This window comes from Petaurus breviceps, unplaced genomic scaffold, assembly GCF_028583685.1.
Source record: "Petaurus breviceps papuanus isolate PSGF00001 unplaced genomic scaffold, PetGlider_PUasm1.0 98, whole genome shotgun sequence".
NCBI lineage: Eukaryota > Metazoa > Chordata > Mammalia > Diprotodontia > Petauridae > Petaurus > Petaurus breviceps.
In genome coordinates, this window is record NW_027187460.1 from 2,059,188 (window position 1) to 2,082,353 (window position 23,166).

General features: G+C 43.3%; 1 protein-coding gene across 1 annotated transcript in view; it reads left to right on the forward strand.

Annotated features, from left to right (window-relative positions):
- Window positions 1-23,166, forward strand: part of TSNARE1 (t-SNARE domain containing 1) — a 227,885-nt gene that overhangs the window by 175,041 nt on the left and 29,678 nt on the right. Inside the window, exon 8 of the mRNA XM_069080942.1 lies at window positions 85-156. Coding sequence (XP_068937043.1) covers window positions 85-156 — 72 coding nt within the window. The remainder of the gene's footprint in view (window positions 1-84; window positions 157-23,166) is intronic.

Sequence of the window (23,166 nt, forward strand, 5' to 3'; positions counted from 1 at the left end):
GCATGAGTATGTCTGTGGGCCTAGCCAGAAGCTCTCTGTTTACTTGCCTCCTTCCTCACCTCCTTCCAATTCTTTGTCTGACAGAAAATAGCAGAGAAATCCAAGACCCAACTTCCCTTGGTGGTCACCACAGGAGCACAGAGGAGCAGAAGGCAGGTGGGTGTCGTGTACATAGTGGGGGATCCTGTCCTGGCTATCTCCACACCATGCTGCCTACACGCTGGCCATTATCTCTATCTTCCCTGAAAACCTTGGACTCTGCCTGTGGGATGATGGGCTCTGATAGTTGAGCATTTGTGTATGAAACCAGGCCTCTATACCCTTATGGCCATCTTTCCACCAGATTCCCCTTACATTGCCCTTTCCCTCCCTCCCCCCCTTCCAGCTCTCATATTAGAATGTAAACCTCTTGAGGGCAAGGAGGATCTTATTTGTGTGTGCCACACTTAGCAACAGGTCTGGTACCTAGTAAGTAAATGCTATCTGTCTATCCATCTCTCTCTCTCCGCCCACGTCTCTCTGTCTTTTGGTTCCTGGTCCCTACCTGTCCAGCTGTCTGTTTGTCTGTCTGTCAGCCTAGATGAGGGTTTCTTCTGTGACCAGGGTTAGGGCTCAGTCTGGTACCTTGGAAGACAGTTGGCCCATGTGGAAATAAAAACTGTAAACATATCCTCATTAGGATCCTCCTGCAGTGTATTGGGTTGACTGATAAAGAGGTGCTTATATCAAAACCAGCGAGTCCCGGAGGAAAAGAAAAAGACATGCCAAATAATCCAGGTTTACCTTACATAATAATTTTTTTTTTAATTTCTGTGGTGGCGCAGTAATAAGCAAATGTTATAGGGCACCATTAGCTCAGACCATCACCAACCATCTGGTTTCTATATAATTACTTGAACGCAGTTTATTTATTCATTAATTAATCTAATTTAATTTTTAATATCAAGGTTTAGTTATATAATGAGTCACTGTTTTCATAGCAAAAGCATGTGGAGTCTACCTGTAGGCCAACAAATGTCTCTGGTAGAGAAGCCCATTTATGAACTGTGCTTCTATTGATACTTCTCTTTGTGGGGCTGAGTGTTTATTATATAGTAAATACTTCTGCTGTGGTAGAAGCCCTGATGAAATGGCTAGGACTAGATGACCACTGAAGAGTTTCCTATCCTTAAATCTTTGATTCTGTGAAACATTAGGAGAGCACAATTTTATTAGAAATGTCAAATTCATGGGTCTTCCTCCAGGGATTACAGCTGAGTGAATGTTTTTAAGCTCTAATAGAGCTCATTAAAGCAGAGGGTCTTATTTAAGCAAAGATGTCCTGAGCCTTGGGAACAGACATGAAAACAGAAGGGTGATTCATGCATACAAAAACTGTCTTTTCTTGTCTAGCCTGTTGGCTGATGTCTTCTGTCTTTCATCTCCTACGTGGACATCAGAGAGTATTGGAGAAAACAGAATGGGGCAAACCATGAAGCTTTTCAGGTGTTTTGCCCCTAAGAGAGGACATTGTGATGTCATAGCTGTCCTAAAAAGAGGATGGGGCAGCTAAGTGGTACAGTAGATAGAGCCGTGGATTGGCAATCAGGAAGACTCCTCTTCCTCAGTTTAAATCTGTCCTCAGACACTTATTAGCTGTGTGACCCTGGGCAAGTCACTTAACCCTGTTTGCCTTGGTTTCCTCAACTGTAAAATGAACTAGAGAAGGAAATGGCAAATCACTCTAGTATCTTTGTCAAGAAAATTCTAAATGGAGTCACAGAGATCCAGATCCCACTGAAATGACTCAACAACAATAATAAAAGCATGAGAGCACAGGATCTCCTTTCTGGAAAATTGCCCTTTGTTTCATCATCATGATTTGTTGTGGTTAGAAGGAGGATGCATCAGCCTCATTGTGGCTGGTCAAGAATGATGCCCATATTATAATAAATTCCTGTTTCTACAGTGCTTTAAACTTTACAGCATACTTTTTTTCACTAGCCTTGTGAGGTAAGGAGTCAAACTATTATTCCAGTTCTACAGGGGAAAAGACTGGATCTTGAGTGGTGACTTATTCAGGGTCACACTGTAAGCAGAGGTTGCTGCTATAATTTCAGCCAGGTCTCAAGAGGCAGCTTATCATGGTGGCTAGGGCCTTGACTTGGAGCCAAGAAAATGTGGGTTAAATCCCACCCCAGACACTGTCTGTGTGAGCAGGAGCAAGTGACTTTGGCTCTCTGTGCCTCAGTTTACTCACCTGTAAAATGAAAGGGTTGAGACTTGATGGTCTCAAAGTTCTCTTTCTGGCTGTAAATATTTGATGAATCTGATTCCAAGTTCAGCAGTCTTGGTGCCTATTATAGTAATGGTTCAGGGATAAACTAGTGCTGGCTCATTCCATGTGGTATCTCATTTCAACTTCATGACCACTTCAAATGAGGCAATGTATATATAAATGCATTTTTATTATTGTCAGGTTTGTTCATTGAAAAGACCTCTTGGAGCTAGAGACCCGAGTTTGAATCCCTACTCTTCTGCTTACGACCTATATGACCTTTAGCAAATCTCTTTAGCCCCTTTGTGCCTCAGTTTCCCCAACTGCAAATTGAGGGAGTTGGACTAGATGATCCCTTCCTCCATAAATACAATGATCCTCCATTTTGATAATGAGGAAACTGAGGCACAGAGAGGCCACATGACCTGCTTAGTGTTGCATAGCTCCCCCCTTAAAGTTGGCCTGGGAGCCTTGATTTTCTTGGCTGGGAGGTATTCAGAAGCTAGAATGGATTTTGGATTATCTCTGAACATTCAAAGGCTGCCTGGCCCTAGCCAAAGATAGTGGCATTTTGTACATTTTCCAGAAAGTCATGGATTATGGCTGTTCATTTTGGGCTCTCTCAGATTGCCTACTGAGCAAATTACTCATCCTGTTCCTCTTTCTGTATCCAGGGCAAATAAGTTCATTCTCCAGTGGTTCCATGAAAATAAGTTATGGGATGAAATATTTCAGGAGGAGGGGTGGGGGGAAGGATGGAAAGCCCTTCAAAGACACAGGGGAATCAATGGAAAGGGACTTGAAGCTAAAGCTGTTAGTTCTGCAGTTCTGGGGACTGAAAACCTAGCCTTAGCTCAGTTTCTTCTTCTGTCAGATGACTCCAATAATCTTTATACTTCCTGCCCCATGGGGCTAGTGTGAGGATCCATAGATATGTGCATGTAAGGGGCTTGCTTTGGGAGCTTCAGAGCATTAAATAAATGTAAATTCTTGTTATAAGAGGCAACAAGAGTACCTTTGGTGAGAAAAACACTCTGTAGATCTGAAAGGATTAATTGAAGTGGGATTGGGTATTGTTATTAGTGGAAAGAATGCTGAACTGAGAGTCAGGACACTTGAATTCAAACCTTAGCTAGCCATGTGACTCTGACCAAGTCACATTTTTCTTCTAAGAGCCTCTGTTTCCTCTGCCAAATGACAACAGCAGTGCCTTCATTACCTACCTCGAAGGGATGCTATGTGGAAGGCCACTTGGAAATCTTAAGGGATCACAGATAGAGGCGTATTATTTCCCTCTGTGTGATGCTGGAGCCTGAGGGGATCCCTGTGAGCACACATGACTCCCCAGTCCTCCATGCAGACTATGCTGAGCTCTGTGGGAGGGAATACCTGAGGATTTCTCTGACTGGCGAGCATGGTGTTCTGCAGAGATGGAGGCCTCTGGGCCAAGGTCACAGGTCTGTTTGGACAGATGCATTTCCTATCCTAAGCCTCCCTTGCTCCTGAGTTTTTCCTCTATCTCTATTGCTGTTCTTGTCACCATCAGCACTGCCCTGTGTCTCTTTCTGTTTTCCTTTGGTCTCTCTTGTGTCTGTGATACCTCCCCCTGCCAGTCCCTGCCATTATACTGTTGTCTTTGTCCAGAGGGTAAGTGGGATGGGGTAGGTACAGTGGCCTCTTTGATGACCCCATGTACCCCCAAGACGACCCTCCTACAGTATGATCCCCATTCAGTAATCCAGAAGACCCTTGCTACATGCAAGACCCTCAGTTCAGCTCTCAGGTCACAACGATGAAAAATGACATGGTCACTACCTCTGAGGAACTTGTCATGCCAATGAGATGCAGGCTCTGTCTGCTTCTCCCAAACGAGAAACTTTTCAAGGTTGACTATAGCAACTTTTCAAGATAGTACAGAGGGGCTGCAGTTTGCATTAGTAAAAGGTGTTCCCACATCAGTGAAATTACATAACCTTCAAGTGTCATGAACTTATGTTCTGTTAGGGTTTGAGAGTAACATGTGCACAGGTAAGTCAGTACAAGGTTTATGTAAGATAAGGTTGTTTTGAGACAAGGAGGGCACTAACACTTGGGACCCCCAAGTTTATGATCCATTCATTAATTTATTATTTCTATGCAGAGGAGATCCATATATGCACACCACTCTGTCAGGGGCAGCTCAAAGTGTAGATAATAATCATTCACATGGCAGTGGCCTGTGAGATGGGTGAGGCTGGTATTACTGACTCCATTATATAAATTAGCAAACAACTGATACTCTGAGTCTCAAAGAAGTACAATGACTTGCCCAGATCACAAAAGTTATGAAATTCAAACCCACATTTCTTGATGACACCTGCCCTCATAAATCTTACCATCTAGAGAGTGACAGGGGCCATGCAGATGAGGATTATACAGCAGCATAATAATAGTGTGTGATAGGTACAAAAGAGACCTGGCAAAGCGGCCTTCAGAAGAGATCATTTTCGGCATCCTGCATTGGGGAATACTTCTTGGAGGAGGTGGCACCTGAGCTGAGTCTCAAAGGCAAAGGATTTCAACAGGCCAAAGAAGGAGTATGTCCCATGAATGGGGAGATATTGTGTTCTGGGAGAAGGCAAGAAAAAATCAAAGAAAGGCTAGCAGTCCCTTTTGGCTGAAATGTTAAGTGCATGGAAGGTAGAGCATTGTGGTAAGTCTAGAATGTTACTGGATGCTGTTGGTCCTACATGTGAGGCTCTCATTCTGTGTAGAGTCAGACTTTTGGTAGGGCTGCAATAGTCTTGTCCTTCCTAGTTGGCTGCATCTTTGCTTCTTGACCCCCCGGACTTCTCTTTGCCACTTGTTTGCCCTCCTCAGATATCCACCCTCACCCCTTCCCATGAATCATAGTCTCAGGGCCAACTTTACTGTCCTTTCCAAGGTGCTGTCCAGCTAGCTCCCAGCACCCACTTCATCAACTACTTAACTTTCAAACCCTCTCTTAGAGGTAGAGGCAGAGCAAGCAGACTTGTTCTCTGAGGCCCATGAGGGTAGTAGAACTAGAAGTGAGGCCACAAAGTCCAAGAGAACTAAATTTAAGCATGAGGAAGAGCTGCCTAACCTTTGGCACTGTTCTATGATAGTACGGAGAAGTACTGCATTCCCTATTACTGCAGTTGTTCAGAAGACGACTGAATGACCCCTTGGAAGGGAGGCTATCAAGGGTGCTCATCCATGTGGTGGGAAGTTGGCTTAGTTAGGTTAGGGCTTCTTACTCTTGTGTTCTGAACTTCCCTAGAATTCTGGAGAAGCCTGTGGACTCCTTCTTAGAATGATGTTTTTAAATGAAAAAATTAAATCCATCAGATTACAAAGGAAACCAAAGGAAATTTCAATTATATTGAAAGAGTTGTCAGTATATGTTTATGTGTGTATATATTTTCATGTACACACACACACATATATATTTATACCATCTATATCTGTGTATGTATGTATGTCTCTATCTAGTTCACAGAGTCCCAGGTTAAGAACTCCAGGAGATGGTCTCTGAGATGTCTTCCACGTGTGATTCTGTTATTCTATGATTGATTATTCTTGTCCAGAAGTGGAAAGGGCAGCCTGTGGAGGGGGTGGGTTCCCCCTCCTTGGAGGTCTTCTATTAAGACTGAATGATCAGTTAGCCTGACAGGGGACATGTAAAGTGAGTAGTCCTTTTGTGTATAGGTTGGGCAACATGGCTGCTGAAGTTCCTTCCAACTCAGATTCAGTGATTCTGCGATTGTCATGCACTAAATGTCATAGTTTGGAGGCAGAAGGATGTGGGTTCAATCGGGGCTCTGACATTTAATGGACAAATCACCCTGTCTTTCTGTATTTCAGTCTCCTCTGTAACATGGGATTACCGTACCTGGGTTTGTCCTCATTTACGTCTACTGTAAAAGTTCCTCTTAAACTTTAATGCTGTAGAAATATAAACAACAGTATTTAGTTCTTTCTCCTAGTGCCTCAGAGGTTCAATGAAGCTGCTCTAGTGAATCAGGGCTAGAGCTTCCTGGAGGAAATAGTATCTGGAAAGGCAGAAGGGGCTTTAGATGAGGATCATGCCCCATATTACCAAAGGATCTTTTTACATAAAGAACCCTGGACTGGGCGGGTCTGAGCCTGGCTGGGCTGGAAGAGCTCAGAGGGATAAGAAATCCTAGAAAGACAAATTTCTTCTGGGACTGATTTTTGCCAACTAACTGTATGACAGTTGGTTGGGTGTCTTACCTCACCTTATATGCAGAATAAAAGCAATCATCCTTCCCAGCACAGATTCCTGAAGAAAACTTTGCAAACTGGTCAGCTCCTTCTTAGTAGGAATGTTTTCATCTTTGTCTTTGTGATCTGAGCGCCTAGCATGTTCCCAGAACATGGTATGCATTGAATTAGTGTTTATTGATTGAACTAGTGGTGACACTTGTTCTTGGTATGACTTTGGGTAAATCATTTCCCTTTTCTGAGAACTAGATATCTCCTAAGGTCCCTTTCAGCTCTAAATTCTATGAATGTTCAATGGGAATGTGTTCTTTTTATCAGCTAAGTATTCTCTCCCATTGCTTTCCCCCCTCCATCTTTGAGGGAATAGCTCTGGGCCCTTTAAAATCAGATCTCCATTTCCCAAAGCTATGGCTGGGGGTAGGGAGGGGTTGGCCATTGGCTTGGATCCAACCTGTCTCCCCCTTTCTCCCCACCCCATATTCATGGACTGCTCACTTCCTCCCACCCACTCCAGGAAAGGCGAGCATGATAATTACTGCCTTGGAATCGGAAAGCTTGTCAACGATTTTTTCTTTCTCTTTTCTATAAACTCTTTATTCTCATTCATTCATTTATTAATTTATTTTTTAAATTCCTCTGCCCACTTTTTCCTTGTGCTTGGGTGAGAGAGAACATTCCAGGCAGTGTCTGTGGTGGAAAGCAGCAGAGTGGGGTTCAAGTTTCAGCTGTGATGCCAGGCTCATGGTATGACTGGGGGGGGGGGGCATTATGCTGATCATCTCCTCAGTGTCCCATCTGTAAAATGGGGATAATCCTGCTTGTGCTAGCTTCCTCACAGTGTTTGTTGTTGTCCTAAAGTACAAGAGTTCACAAGGCCCACAGGACTTCCCAGAAGACTTGAGGTGCCACATTTCATATCTAGCATGCCCAGAGCCATTGAAATAAGCCACAGGAGGAGGTTGGTTTACATATCTAGAACTTCTTATTGATTCAGGCTTATGAGATATTCACAATGATGAAGAGTCAATGTGTACCACCCCCTCCAGAGTTACCTCCCCAGTTCCCACTTCTCTCAAGGCTTAGGGTTTAGGGGTGCACAAGGCCCCAAAATATTAACACGCTGGGTCCTGCCAAATGAATTCGACTCAAGTCTTCTCTCAGCCAACATAAAGCAAAGTTCATTAAAGATTCCCCTTAATGGGTAGACTCTTAAAGAGCCTAAGCATTTGTATTGACAAGCAGGCCAGAACAATATGATACAGACTAAGTCTGAACTAGATTGAATCTCAGTACCTTCATGGAGGCAAGATAGATCTTATATACAGAAAGACTGTGGGAGGGATCTAGGGGTGGTCCAGGGTAGGGCTTGGGGAGGGTCTTGAGGAGGAGTCTAAGGAGGATCTTGATGGGACAGAGGTCAGACTCCAGGAATGGGATTAAAGGTGGGAAATAGCTGAAGGCTACCTGGAGATGATAGACAATGGAGGGCTAGGCTAGCCTAAGGGTAACAGAATTGACTATAGATATTTTGATAGAATCAAGGGTGAGAAATAGTTGGATTATGGAGGGCTAGGCTAGGTTAAGAGTAACAGAGATTTGGGCCTAGTGATAATGGAAGGCTTATGGCTTCAGGCAAATACCTTATCAAGTGGGAAGATTCAAGGGGGTTCCCAAAACCTAAATCCCATCACTTCCACTGAGAGGGGAGTGAAAATGGTTTCCAGAAGATAGTTGATCATTCATTCCCAGAGTTCTAGGGGTAGCTCCAAAGGGTTGAGTTTCTTACTCACAAATCCCTACCTTTGTGCCCCCCTATTACAATTAACATGACTTAATTAGAACAGTACTTGGCACACTGTAGGCCCTACATAAATGCTTATTCTCTTCCTTTTCCCTCACCTTAAGGTATTTACTAAGAGGGTATATAGCAAGAATGTAGCCACAAAAACATTCCCCACAGAAGCATGAGGTACCCTCTCCCACAAATCCTCCTAGGGTCCGTGACCTGGAATCCTCCAAACCAGAAGTTGTCCATCACTAGACTTTCACCTGCCTACTTCAAGCTGGCATGTAGTTTTTTATGGGTTGACTGGAGAGATAAGACTAGATCTTCTCAACCAATTATGTGAAGTCATCACCTTTCATCCTATGGCTAAAACCCTATAATCCTCTCAAATTGATTGAGGACTTAATCATACTTAGTTTATACTTTGCATTGATTTGTATTGATTTAGTGGAAGTGTTCAAGGCTACTCTGATTACATTAATTGGAGTGGAGGTGGAATCCTAGCCTCATAGTAGAGTCATTGAACACAATGTTGACCATCCTGTTTTGTGTACAATAGACCCTTAAGGAATGTTCATTGTATTATATTGTAATTTTCAGAGCCCTTGGGAACCTGAAGGACCATCTAGTGCAGGAAGACTGCATTGGATAGCATGCTTGGCCCAGAGTTAGGGAGAACTGAGTTCAAATTTGACCTCAGACATGTACTAACTGTGTTACCCCAGGCAAACCATGTAACCTCAGTCTGCCTCAGTTTCCTCATCTGTTAATGGGAATAATAATAGCATTTACCTTCCAGAGTTATTGTGAGGATCAAAGGAGATGACTGTAAAAAAACATTTATGATGGGGCCTATCCCAGAGACGGCACTATATAAATGCTTATTGCCTTCCCCTTCTAATCTAATTATTTGACAAATGAGTGTGGGGGTTAGTGCTTGGGAAAGAAGCTTTGTTATATATTGTTTAATCATTCTGTGATCCTCTACACTTGAAGCCCAGAGAGACTAAGGCTGACCTAAGGTTACATAGTGAGTTGTTGGGCACCCCTGGAGAACAGTTATGGTGGTCATGCTATTCAGGGGCCCAGTCCACCTTGGGAATAGGCCTGGAGATGAGGCCTTTCCTCAGCTTCTCTCTTCATGCCAGAATGAATGGTGATTTTTTTCCTGTTCTGAAATAATGATATCCACTGGGAGAGCAACATGGTGAATACTTGTGAGATCCAGCTTCAGAGCACAGATAAGGGCCTTTCTATGCCCAGGGGAGGGGCAGGAGATGGAGAATGATGGTTAACATTATGCATGAGGCTCATCAACATCTTTTTTTTTCCTCCTTGAGGAAAACAATTATCATCTCCAACATGCAGCATTTCCCAAGTCAAAAGGAAATAGAGATTAATGGGCTGCAGGGATGGTCAAGCACAATTGGAAGTAGGGGATAATCCTAGGCAGGGGATAGTCCTTGACTTTTGATTTCAAAATTGAAATAAAACTGGGGAAGCTGGGGAAGCAGGCAAAAGCAGCAGGTATTTATAGATTCTCCAAATCATCAAATCCTAGAATGTTAGACTCTCAGAATTTTGATGTCAGTGTCAGAGTCAGAGAATCTTAGAATCCAAGCCACAGAATGGGTTAAAAGCTTCAGAATCTTGGAGTCAGTGTTACATGATTTCAAACTATATAGAAAAATGTTACAATCAGCTTCATCCAGTCATTGAATCTTATGACCATAATCACAAAATTTTAGAATCTTGGAATAAGTGCTGCATTCCCAAAATCTTAGAATCATAGTCATAGGGTATTAGGATTTCAGAATCTTAGAGTTGTTGAATTTTAGAATCTTGGGAATACATAGAATCATAGATGTTAGAAAGAACTATAAGGGTCTGCCCCTCTACTCCCTGCTTAACAGGGGCTCCTGCACTCTTTACTTATTCACAAAGGATTTATAAGTACTATGTAGGTGAAACTATATTGCCATTTACAAAAGCCAAATTCTGTGTTTAGTTGGTTTGTGTTTTTTAATCTGTCTCATCTCTTCCTACTTCCTTACTTATCTTTTCTTTTCAAACATCTCTAACTCTAATTTTCTATGTGACCCATATCTAGGCACAGTTATGTGGGGACCAATGCAGGATAGACAAAGGATTCCAGATGCCTTTCCCTATGATACTTCTGGGCCAGAGGAGGAACACTTATGTTCTCTTTTAAACAAATCATATCAATGAAGAAGTCAGGGGTGCTTGAGACCCCAAAATACCAACACTGCCAAATGAATTTGACTCAAGTCTTCTCTCAGCCAAAGAAAAGCAAAGTTATTATTAAAGATTTGCCATGATGGGTAGACTCTTTTTTTTTTTTTAAAGCAATCACGGCCAGGTGTTTCTGGGTGTGTGCTAAGTGTCTGAGCCTGGGATTCGATCTCCAGGTCTTCTCAACACTGGAGCCGGTGCTCTTACTCGCTATGCTACCTGGCCGACCCATGATGGGTAGACTCTTAAGGAACCTCAGTATCTGTGATGTTTTCATTGGGCAAGCAGGCCAGAATAATCTGACACAGAGTGAGTCTGTGCTGCATCATTCTACAGCTCTCTCACACCTCATGGAGGCTAGATGGGGTCTTATATACAGAAAGGATGTGGGAGGAATCTATGTGTGGTCTTGAGGAAGAGTTTGGGGAGGGTCTTCAGGAGGAGTCAAATGAGGTCAGACTCTAGTAATGAGAGATTAAGGGTAGGAGGTCGATGGAGGCTACCTGGAGATGAGACAATGGAGGGTTTGGGAGGAGCAAGGGTGGGAGCTAGCTGGACAAAAGAGGGCTAGGCTAGTAACACAAATTTGGGCCTAGCTATAATGAAAGGTTTATGGCCTTAGGCAAATGCCTCATCAAATGGGAAGATTCAGTCATAGTTCAAGGGGGTTCCCAGAGCATGTACCCCATCAATATCAGCCCATAATAAGATCATCTTTTCCAGAAAGCCTCCCCAGATTTACTCCTTCTGGCTGAGGTCACCTCAGGAGCTCTAGCATACTCTTGAAAATTCAGGCATATACCTGATGGGGTGCAGAATCTAGGAATCCTCTTGATCTCTCCTTGAGTCTTTGAGGTATAGGCTCTGGGAACCCCCCTTGAACTCTGATTAAATCGTCCCATTTGATGAGGCACTTGCATGAGGCCATAAGCCTTACATTGCGACTGGGCCAAGACCACTGTTGCTAGCCTAGCCTGCCATTGTCCATCTACTTCCCACCTTTGAGCCCATCAAAATATCAATCCACTCTTGAATTGACCTAGCCCACCATTGTCTGTTGGCTCCAGGTAGCCTCCAGCAATTTCCCACCCTTAATCTCTCATTGATCTCATCTGACTTCTCCTGAAGACCCTCCCCAAACTCTTCATCTGGACCACCCCTAGATTCCTCCCACAACTTTCTGTATATAAGATCCCATCTTCCCTCCATGTGAGGTGAGAGTGCCATAGGATGACCTAGTACAGACTTAGTCTGTGTCTAATACAAGCAACCTTTTAATAAACTTTGCTTTTCTTTGGCTGAGAGAAGACTTGAGTTGAATTCATTAGGCAGGACCCGGCATGTTGGTATTTTGGGGTCTCCAGAGCAACCCTAACCTTCTTTATGGGTAACCTCTTCATACTCAGACATGGCTTAAAGCCAGGCCTCAGAAGACTCAGTTTGGGAGTTTCCAGAGAATGTGGCCACCAGTGATGCCCACCACTGTGCTTCACTAACCTGCCATCCATGGAGCTGCTTCTTTTTTTTTCAGAATAAACTGAAGGGTGAATCAACATAACTGTGAGACAGACTAGGGAAAATTTCTTTAGGAAAGTTTCCAAACATTCCCAGCAGAAAAATGGAATCATCTGGTTGTACAAAATGCAGAAACTGTCACTTTTCCAAAAGGATTGTGGTCCTTTGGTGTGGGACCTAGTTCTTAATGGGGGAATAGTTTGAGTTTTGTCTCATTTGGTTTGGGATTATTAGTATCTGAGCCTTGGGCTCTCAAGAGGTTTTATTTGAGCTTTCTTTTGATGAGATTAGACCTTTGTGTGACCAAAAAACTGTGTTCAAATACTGCTGCATTCAATGGTATTGTTTAGGTTTAGGGTTTAGGGGTGCTCAAGACTCCAAAATACTGACATGCCAGGTCTTGCCAAATGAATTTGACTTAAGCCTTCTCCCAGCCAAAAAAAAAAAAGCAAAGTTTATTAAAGATTTGCCATAATGGGTAGACTCTTAAGGAGCCTAAGTATTTGTGAAGCTTGTATTGACAAGCAGGCCAGAACAATCTGACACAGACTGAGTCTGAATTGAGTCTCAGCACCTTAATGCAGGCAAGATCTTATATACAGAAAGACTGTGGGAGGGATCTAGGAGTGTTCTAGAAGAAGGGTTTGGGGAGCATCTTGAGGAGGAGTCTAAGGAGAATCTTGATGGGACTGAGGTCAGACTCCAGGAATGGGATTAAAGGTGGGAAGTAGCTGAAGGCTACCTGGAGGTGACTGACAATGGAGGGCTAGGCTAGTTTAAGGGTAACAGATTTGGATATAGATATTTTGGATATAGATATATAGATAGGAGCAAGGGTAGAAAGTAGCTGGATGATGGAGGGCTAGGCTAGGTTAAGAGTAATGGAGATTTGGGCCTAGTGATAATGAAACGTTTGTGGCCTCAGGCAAATGCCTCATTAAGTGGGAAGATTCAAGGAGAGTTCAAGGGGGTTCCCAGAGCCTGTACCCCATCATTATTGTCCAATCTGTGGTGTTACATTAAAAAAAGGCAAATTTTTTTAAGGGAAGATAATGTACTTACATTGCATGATGGTTTACAATAAAGTTTGACAACTTATTACCAATTAAAAAAAAAAAGAATTCAGGCATATAGTTCTGATGCCGAGTTGTCCCTTCTCATTTGTATATGACTGGATGGTGCTGGTAAGGGTAGGGTCAGTCAGCCAGTCGGTAAACATTTATTAAGCTCCTACTCTGTGGTAGGCCCTGTACTAAGCTACTGGGGATGCAAAGAAAGGGCAAAAGATAGCCCAGGAGCACAATCTAAGGAAGGCGACAAATGCAAACAAGGAGATACAACGGGGAAATAGGAAGCTATTAACCGAGAGAAGGCACTGGAACTCAGAGAGGTTGGGAAAGACTTCTTGGAGGAGGCTGGTGTTTGAGGAAGCTTCACGTCTATGGGGAAAGGAAGAATACAGTTCAATTCATCAGTTACATCAAAGTATCTATTACAGATAAATGTGTAGGAAGAGTCAGGTTAGGAATTGGGGGGAAAATAAAGTCTTAGAAAAGACAAGGGCCCTCATAGAGTTTATAATCTAGTGAGGGAATAGCGCACACACACATATGGAAATATCACACATGATATTACTTTATAAGTGAATTAGGAGGGTGCCAACAAAATTCTATATGCTAATTGGGGTAAGTCATTAGGGATCCAGATTTAGAGCTGTTAAGGTCCTTATAGATCATCTAATCCAACTGAGTCCCAGAGAGGTTAAGTGACTTGCCCAATGTAGGTAAGAAAGTCAGAATCAGAACCCAATTTGTCCCTTGGTCAGAACCCTTTACCATAAGCTGTACCTCTTCCCTTCCAGTGTCTTGGAGTAAGTAGTATTTGAATTGGGCTTTAACTACAAGATGGGAAGGAATTCAGTGTGAAAGTAGAAAAGAGAAACATTTTGAGCATAAACAGTGATGTGAGCAAAAGTATGGATCTAGTCAAGCTCAAGGGGTGGTCAAGAGCACAGAGAGAATCTAGAGTTTGCCTAGAGCATGGAAGGTGAGGAGAGAAGCAAGCTGAGATAGGCCTGAAAGGGCAGGATGGCCCTAGGTTGTGGAGAGCCTAGGCAATCAGTCTGAGGGGCTTGCTTATCCCTTAGGCAGTAGGGAGCCAGTGGAGATTCTTGAGCTGGGAAGTGGCATAAAAAGATCTGTGCAGAAAGGAGATTAGTCTAGAAGCTGTGTGCAGGATGAATCTGAGAAAGGAGAGTAGAAGGAGGAGAATCTCAGAATGGGTGGCCCTAATGGTCTGTACAACATGGTGCCACTCTAGGAGGATGTGGTTATGAGATCCTGTAGAGGTGGAATCTTAGGAAGGATTTGAAGGGAGAAGGAAGAGTTGGCCTCAGAGGTGATATGATAGGACAAGGATTGCTATTTTAGCAGTCCCCAAAGTATGCTTATCCTCAGGGGGAATTCTGATTCTTAGAGAAATTGTGTAGGAAAGAGGTTGTCACCAGATTGTCAAAGAATGCCCTGACCCAAATTCAGTTCCCTTTTAAGGGTTAATTGAGCCATTTGAGCGACTTATGTGTTGATCTGTATCTGTTTCTGAGCTTTTATGAGTACTTTCCATCTTCTGCAGTGTGTGTGTGTGTGTGTGTGTGTGTGTGTGTGTAGATGAAGGCTGTCCTATACCTGGCCTGCATTTGCTGCTTTAAATGCTTATATGGGAGCTAAGGTCTCCCTTACACATTTTTGGAAATCAAGACATGAACTATATTTTGAATATATCAGGAAATTTTCCTGGAACAAATCTGTTTAGAGGCAATATACTAAAGAGATAGCAACATTCTTGGACTTGGCTCCCAGGATCAGACATATTCTGTGTGAACCTGAATTCTTTGAGAAGCTCTGTCTGGGTCATGGGTTATACATGTAATGCTGTATATTATAGTCATGTTTGTCCTACTTCCTTTACTTTGTATAGACTATTCCCCATACCTGGAATGTTGTCCCTCCTCACCTGCTCTTAGGTTCCTAGTTCCATTCAAACCTTAGCTCGAGTACCACCATCCACATTAATTAAGCTTTTCTCAATACTAATTTCTTCCCTCCAATAAATTTCTATTTGTTCTCTATTTTGTATGCACTTGTCTATGTAATGTTGTTTTTTCTCTGTGTGTAAGCTATTTGAGATCAAAGGCTGTTGTTATTTTGTCTTTGCATGCCCAGTGCATGGTACCAAGCCTGGCACATAGTAGGCACTTAATAATGTTTGAATTTTATTTAATTGAATGATGACTAGGAATTCAACCATGGGTTGCTGTGTGAATGGTGATGCCACCTCAAGATATCATGAAGTCAGAAGGAGGAACAGTTGAGGGGGGCATAAGAATATATGTCCCAGCATGTTCCCCTCAGAGGAAAGGCAAAATCAGTGAGTACTGTAGTAGATCCAGAAGTCTTCTTGCAAGAGGTGGGTGTGGTCTAATACAAACTTGGTCAAGAGAAGAGGAAATAGCACCAAACATATTTTCAAAGATGCATCTGTTGCTGATCTTGTGATGCTGATTCATTAGCCCTAAACCATGCGGTGTCCTTTGTACCCCAGACCCCAGGCATCTCATAGCACAGTTTACCATTGTAGAGTTCCTCAGGATCCCACCCAGCACAGGGAAATACAGAGATGCAGGAATAGAATCAGAAATACTGGCATCCCACCCCCTGCACTGCTGTGCCATGAGGAGGTCTCACTTGGCTCACTTATCCTCTCTCTCCTTCCCAGAGAAACAGTTTCACAGCAGTAGTAGAGTGAGCCAGCCGGAAATTCCTACCCAGTGGCTTTGATTTTCCCTGTTTTAAGGATCAAATGAGATAATTCTATTTAATTCAACAAACATTTAATAAGCTGCAGCTGCTGTATGCTATGCCCCTTGGATACAAAGGTCCAAACTAAACAGTTCTTGTCCTGGAGGTCTACTGACGGTTTGCATCATATTCAAGAATTAAGTAATTTTAAGAGAGGGTGCCGAAAAGGCAGATGGGGGATCAGGAAGGACATCATGTAGGAGGTGGTGCTTGAGCTCTGCTTTGAAGGGTGCTAAGGAGCTGCTCTAGGTAGCACAGTAGAGAGAGCACTGGCCTCTCTCAGGAAGACTCATCTTCTTGAGCTCAGACCCCACCTAAGACATTTATTAATTGTGTGACCCTGGGCAAGTCATTTAACCTTGTTTGCCTGACTTCCTCCTTTGTAAAATGAGCTGGAGGAGGAAATGGTGAATCACTCCAGTATCTTTGCAAAGAACCGCCCCCCCCCCCTTTCAAACCTCCACACACACACAAAAGACAATGTCACAAAGAGTCTGAAATGACTACAGACAGCTACAGACAACAAGGAGTCTTTGAGACAGTGATGAGGAGGGAGAACATCCCAGGCATTGGAGGTGGGGAGGGGTGGGGTGGCTGTGTGTACCAGGACATGGAGGCAGGAAATAGAAAATTATGTAAAAAGGATAACTTGTAGGCCAATGTGCCTAGAAAGGAGAATGCATAGAGTGGAATAATAGACATGCCTAGAAAGTTCAAGAAGTGCCCTGTTGGAGAGGGCTTTTAATGTTAGGCTTAGGATTTTGCATTTTATCCTTGAGACAGTAGAGAATGATTAAAGATTTTTGAATAGGGAGGTGACATAGAATCATAGTGCCAGAAATCTAGACCCCAGTGGTGGTCACCTAGTCCAACCTATATTTTATAGGTGAGGAGCCCAGGAAAGTCACGTGATGCTTCAAAGAAGGATTTGAACCCGGGTCCTTTGTTTCTAATGTTAGAGCACTTTTCCTATATTTCATTTCACCTGTGGTGGGGGTCAATGTTTAAATAACATACATCTGGCAGCTATGCATTGAATGCATTAGAGAGGGTAGAGGCTAGAGAAAGAGAGGTTAGTTAGGAGATGTTGTCTGGGTAACAGGTGATGAAGGCCTGAGCTATGTGAGGAGTGAGACGGGTGTGTGTTTGAGGGATATTGTGGTTTGGGAGTTGACAGGATACAAGAACTGATTTGGGAGGGTGAGTAAGAGTCATAGATGAGTGTGAGGTTGCTAATCTGAGTGACTAGAAGGAAGACAGTGACATCGATGAAAACGAGGAAATTTGAAGGAGAGAGTCAGTTTAGAGAGAAAGATAGTGAGTTCCATTTTGGACGTGTTGAGTTCAGGATACCTGTGGGACACCCAGAGAGAGCTGTCCAGCAGGAGGCAATTGCTAGTACTCTTCTGGAGTACAGATGAAGGATCAAAACTAGATATATAGATTTTGGAATAATCTGCAGAAAAATATGATAATTGAACTCATGGGAGTTGATAATATATGTAAAGCACTTTGTAAACTTAAAGTTCTGCATAAATGTCAGCTATTATTATCCTTCCAAAAAAAAATTTAAAATCTTCTGATTCTTCTTCTTGTTGTGGAGATAGAATCCTCAGCAACCCTGTTCAGGGCTCAAGATTGTGAGGGAAGCAGTACCATGGAAAGCACCCTGGCTCCTGAGTCCAGATGGACCTTCTATTCCTCATACATGGCCTTCTGTCTCCCATCTCTTTGTCTTTGCACGGACTATTTCTCATGCCTGGAAAATGCTCCCTCCTCACCTCTGCCTCAAGGCCCTTTGGCATGAGTCCCTCTTCTCCACATTTCACAGCCCCTTGAAACTACTCTCCCTAGCTCCTCCTTTCTTCCAGGCTCCATTAAAATACTGGTCTTTCTAATCACTAAGGCCAAGCCATCTACATTTCCCCTTAATCCCATCCCCTTCTATCTTTTCCTGAAGTTTGCTTCCACTATTATCCCTTCCCAGTTTCTAATCTTCATTATCTCCCTATCTCCCAGATTCTTCTAGTCTGTCTACAATCTCTTCCAAGTACCCCCCCATCCTTAAAAATTGTTGACTAGACCCCACCATCCCCTCTAGCTATCATCATGTATCTCTTCTCCTCTTTTTAGCTAAACGTTGTGAAAAACCCCTGTGGACTTGTTTCCTCTATTTCTTCTCCTACCCCTCTCTTCCAAAGCCTTTGTCCCTGGCTGCTGACTTTATCACTCAATTGCAATGATTTTTCTCAAAATTAGTAAGGATCTGTTGACCTTTTCTCAATCCTCACACTTCTCAACTTCTCTACAGCATTTGGAGCCATTGAATACCCTCCTTGATTGGCAAGTCATGAATGAGAGTCATGAATGACTCTCTCCTCCTTGGGTTTTCATTACACTGTATTTTCTTGGTTCTCTTCTTTTTTTGTCTGACTTCTCTTTTTTTAGTCTCCTTTGCTGGATCATCCATCATCCATATCATGCAACTGTGGGTATCTCCCAAGGATCCATCCTAGGCCTTCCATACTTCCATATCACTTGCTGACCTCATCAGGGGTGTAATCTCAAGTGTTTAGTTATCATGTCTATACAGGCATTCCCCATTTCTACATATACAGCCTTAGTCTCTCTCTTGAGCTCTCTTGTCTTGTATCACCAACTATCTGCTGGATATTGAAACTGGATGTCTTATAGGCATCTCAAAGTCAACTGATCCAAAACAGGCTGTTAGCTTTCCCACCAAATTTACCTCTCTTCCAAACTTCCCCATTTCTATAGACAGGCACCATTATTCTTTCAGTCACCAACTTGGTAACCTTGTGATATTGACCTAATTGTCGATAGGACCAGAGGTATGTGGGGTGTTTAGAGAGGCTTGCCAAGTGCTTTTCAGGGTGGCCACACCATGGTAAACCTTCTTGGCAATTAGGCTAAGCCAGGGTAAGGAAAATTGACAGACCTCAGTCCGTTCCAGGAGTTGGGGAGATATCTACTCCACACATAGGAAGACTTCTCCTAGTGGAATGGAGCAGATGAGAATGATTTATTCCAGTGGCCATGAAGGAGACTGAAGATGCTGTGGAGGATCCTGGGTCATCTCCAGTTGTCCTGACTTTTGTCTTGCCACTGGACTTCTGTGACTCTGGAAGAGAGAAGGAGTGAGACTGACGACTTTGTTCATCTCTACCTCACTTAAATCCAGTTCACAAGCAAGTCGAGGCATCACCCCATGATATCATTGGTCCTCCTCATTCTTACTGATCTCATCTAATCCATTTTCAAACCTTGTTTCTGTCTCCACAGCATCTCTTATATATGACCCTGTAATGTAATGCCAAGGAAAGGCAACTTCCCAAGGTTCAAAATACCAGCATAGGTGCTCTCCATTTTATTCAGTGACAAATTAAGAACAGAGAAGGTCAAAATATGACATCATTCAAAATACAACATTTACTAAGTGTGATTAAATAATCTCCAAGTACTACCCCACCCCAAGACCTTACATTCATTCAATCAATTACAAAGTCCCTCTTCTAAATACTACTCCACCTCTAGGCTGTACCTTCATTTAATCCATCACAAAGCCCCTCTACTCAAATGGAGATTAGTTTCCAATCATAAGTAAAGCACATTCATTTGTTCAATCATAGAACACAAAAAGGTCAAAAGTTCCCCACCCCTGGATCACAATTGAATCTACCCCAGAGTTACAACAAGTTTAAGCATAGCACTTAATACCCAAATGGAGGTCTTTTCTTCATCTTGACAGAGGCAAGTTCTCAGCAATCTTTGTTCCTGGGGAGACAAAACTTAGCAAGGCCACAAGATACATTGCCAGTGTCTTCATTAATTCATCCCCTGTCTGCAGAACAGTCCTAGGACCCCTGAACACATTAGCAAAACCCTCTCCCAGGATTTCTGTAAACATACAACAAGAAAATCCTTCTTCAGGGCTTCTGAACCAACACAAAGGTTCCCAGACTCCTGCAACAACAGGACTGTCTTTCACCAGTGGACAAATCTGGCAAAATAACATCAAAACAGACAGACAAAGTACCAGCAAAACAGCCTTGTCTCCTCAGTCCTTGGCAGCTCCGGGGGCAGGTCTCAAAAGTCCAGGGCAATTCAAAGTGGCCCTCAGCAATCTTCTCGGTCTCTCTCTGCCTCCACAAGGGTGCTGCTTCCAAAAAGTTCTTCTGCCTCTCTCTTGTGTCTCTCCAAATCTACATCACCAGCTCCTCCCAGTTCAGGACTCTCTTTTCAAGTCAACAAGTCCGTCCCACAGGTGGGATTAACAAGCTCTGGGTTTTAACACAATCAATTTGAAAACCAAGCCAATACAGGGGGATCTTTATATTCTATTACTATCACAGACCCCTACTTGGCATCCTGGCCTTTGCACTCTACCCGACTTTCTGTGCTCAGTGGTATGGGAGATATAAAGATGATTCATAGGATCATTGATTTAGAGCAGGAAGAGACCTTGGAGACCATCTAACTCAGCCCTTTCATTTTATAAAAGAGGAAACAAAGCCAAGGAAGGCATGACCCAAAGTGACATAGATAGCTTCAAGGTAGGACTTGAACCCAGGCCCTCTGACCCTATACTTGGAGAATGCTGCTCCCCCCACACAGCCTGGTTCTGTATACACGTGGAAAGATGATCCACAGGACCATCCCATCTATCATGTGTCAGGTATTACAGACATGAAAAGAGAGATGCCTGGAGAGGCTTGCTGAAGGAGGCGAGACTTGGGTTGGGTTCCAGAGTATAGAGTATAACAGTTCTCATTTATATAGTGCTTTAAGGTTTGACAAAGAACTTTTCACAAAACCGTGAAGTAGGTAGTGCAAGTATCATTATCTATTCTCCAGATGAGGACGGTAAAACCCATTGAGGTAAGTGGCCTCTGCTTACATAGTCAGTGCATGTCAGACAGGGATAGGTACCAGACCTGTGGTGTCTACACTGTAGGGAATTCTCTAGCTTGAAACCCAAGTCTCCAGTACTGTTCTGACAACAGCACAGATTCCTCCCTGATTTCATTCACATATATGCACATATATACATGTATATGCTCCTACATGTATATAAATACATGAGTGTAGATATTTATACATGTATGCACATGTATAAATATATGTAAATATATATAAATATATATGTATACATTTGTGTATGTGTTGTTTAGTCATTTTCAGTCATGTCCAGCTCTTTAAGACCCCATATTTGCAAAGATGCTGCAGTGATTTGCCGTTTCCTCTACAACTCATTTTACAGATGAGGAAACTGAGGCAGAGAGGAAGTGACTTGTCCAGGGTCACACTGCTAATATGTACATGCACGTGCACATATATTTGTGTTTCTATAGGTATGCATGTGTGTATATAAAGTATTTTAAGATTTGTGAAGCACTTTCTGTTTATTATCCCATTTGATCCTCACCACAGTCCTATGAACTAGGTGCTGCTGAGAAAGGTTTATTGACTAACAAAGGGCCATATATCTTGCAGGTGTCAGGGCCAGGAACTAGACTTGGGTCTTCCTGACTCCAAGGAGAACACTCTCTCCACCATATCTGATAGCTACCTCTCCTTAGCACTGAGAGAGAGGGAGAGTGCTCTTTGAAGATGGCCTGGTGGTGGGCATCCCTCATCACTGCTCCACCAGAGAGAAATGGGAATATTCCCATCTGGCTGCAGCATGATATGGTTGTGAAGGGGTGGTGGAAGCTCGACTTGCAAAGACTGTCTGCAGCAAGATCGTGGAGGGCTTTAGCAGTGACAGCCGGGAGTCAGAAGGCCCGGCTCCTTGCCAGCTCTGACTCTGATAGGAAGTGGGTTCCTTCCTGGCTTTAACTGAGAGCTTTGGATCAGTTGATCTCAAACCTCTCTCCCAGCTTTTGACTTTCTTTTCCAAAAAGAGGGAGCTTGGTACAAGGGAGAACACGAACAACCAGACCACCAGCTGTGGAGTTAGGTGACCTGGATTCAGAAGCTGCCTCCATTCTTTCTACCTGGGTGGGCTTGGCAAGTCGCTTTTCTTCTGTGGGTTTTAGCTTTTCTCATCTGTAATATGAGGGAGTTGAGCTGGATGTCTTCGGAGGCAGTGTTTTTAAGCCCTTTTTGTGTCATAGACCCCTTTGGCAATCGAGGGAAGCCTATGGAGCCCTTCTTAGAAGAATGCTTCTAAATGCCTAAAATGAAGTTCATGGGGTTACAAAGGAAAGCAATTACATTGAAACAGAAGACTTTTTGTCAAGATTTATTTTTAACCTAGTTCATGGACGTTAGGGAAAGACACCTTCTCTAAGGACTTTTCCAACTGTCCGTCAATGCTCCCATGAACATTTTGTATTCTAAAGCACCTTCCAGCTCCACCATGCAGACTTCAAGTACTCTGTGTTCTGAGGTTCCTTCCAGCTCTGACTTTCTGTGTTCCAGCATTCTGTCTTCCAAGATCCATTCTGCAGGTCGTCAATGACTGTTTACCCACTTTAAACTTGAACGGCCAAAGAAAGTTAGAAGAATGGGAATATGTGGGCTGGAACTGTCTGTGGGATTCAGCCTCTCCCAACAGAAACCTTCATGAGTGACAGGCCTCTGCAGAGCCTTTCTCTGATATGCCAGGTGTGACTCATCTCCCAGGGCAAACTGAGGAACTTTGCAGTCTTGGCCCCATGCCAGCTCCCAAATGGGGCTGGCTGCCTCTGCCAAGGGGCCTGCAGTGGCACAGGTGTGGGCAGTGTGAGTCACTCTTCATCCTATCTCAGAGGGGGCTGTTCTCTTTGCCCCCTCTCTTCTGCAGCCTTCACTTGGCAAAGTGAGGCAGTTGTTCACGGGAAGTCCAAGTATTTGGATTGTAGCTCACTCCTCATGATGGGATGCTTACCTGCCAGGACCTCAGAAAAAGAGGGGAGCTTGCCTGGACATCTTCAGGTGGTCAGAGCAACTTTGGTTCTCCACTTCCTTTTCTTCAAGAGAAAGGAGGGAGGAAGAAGGAGGCTGAGTGCACATGGATACATGGTGTATAGATGATGGATGCATAGGACTTTGTGTCTGAGATCTTTTATGGGTATATTTGATATGTTTATATTTGTGTTTATGAATATATCTCTGCATATTTTGTATATCATAGGGCTGTATGTATGTGAGATGTGTCTGTGACATTTTTGTGGGTTTATAGGCATTTATCAGGTGCTGTTTGTCCCTATGAGTGGGTATATGCCTGTTATAAATGTGTGGAGTGCCGT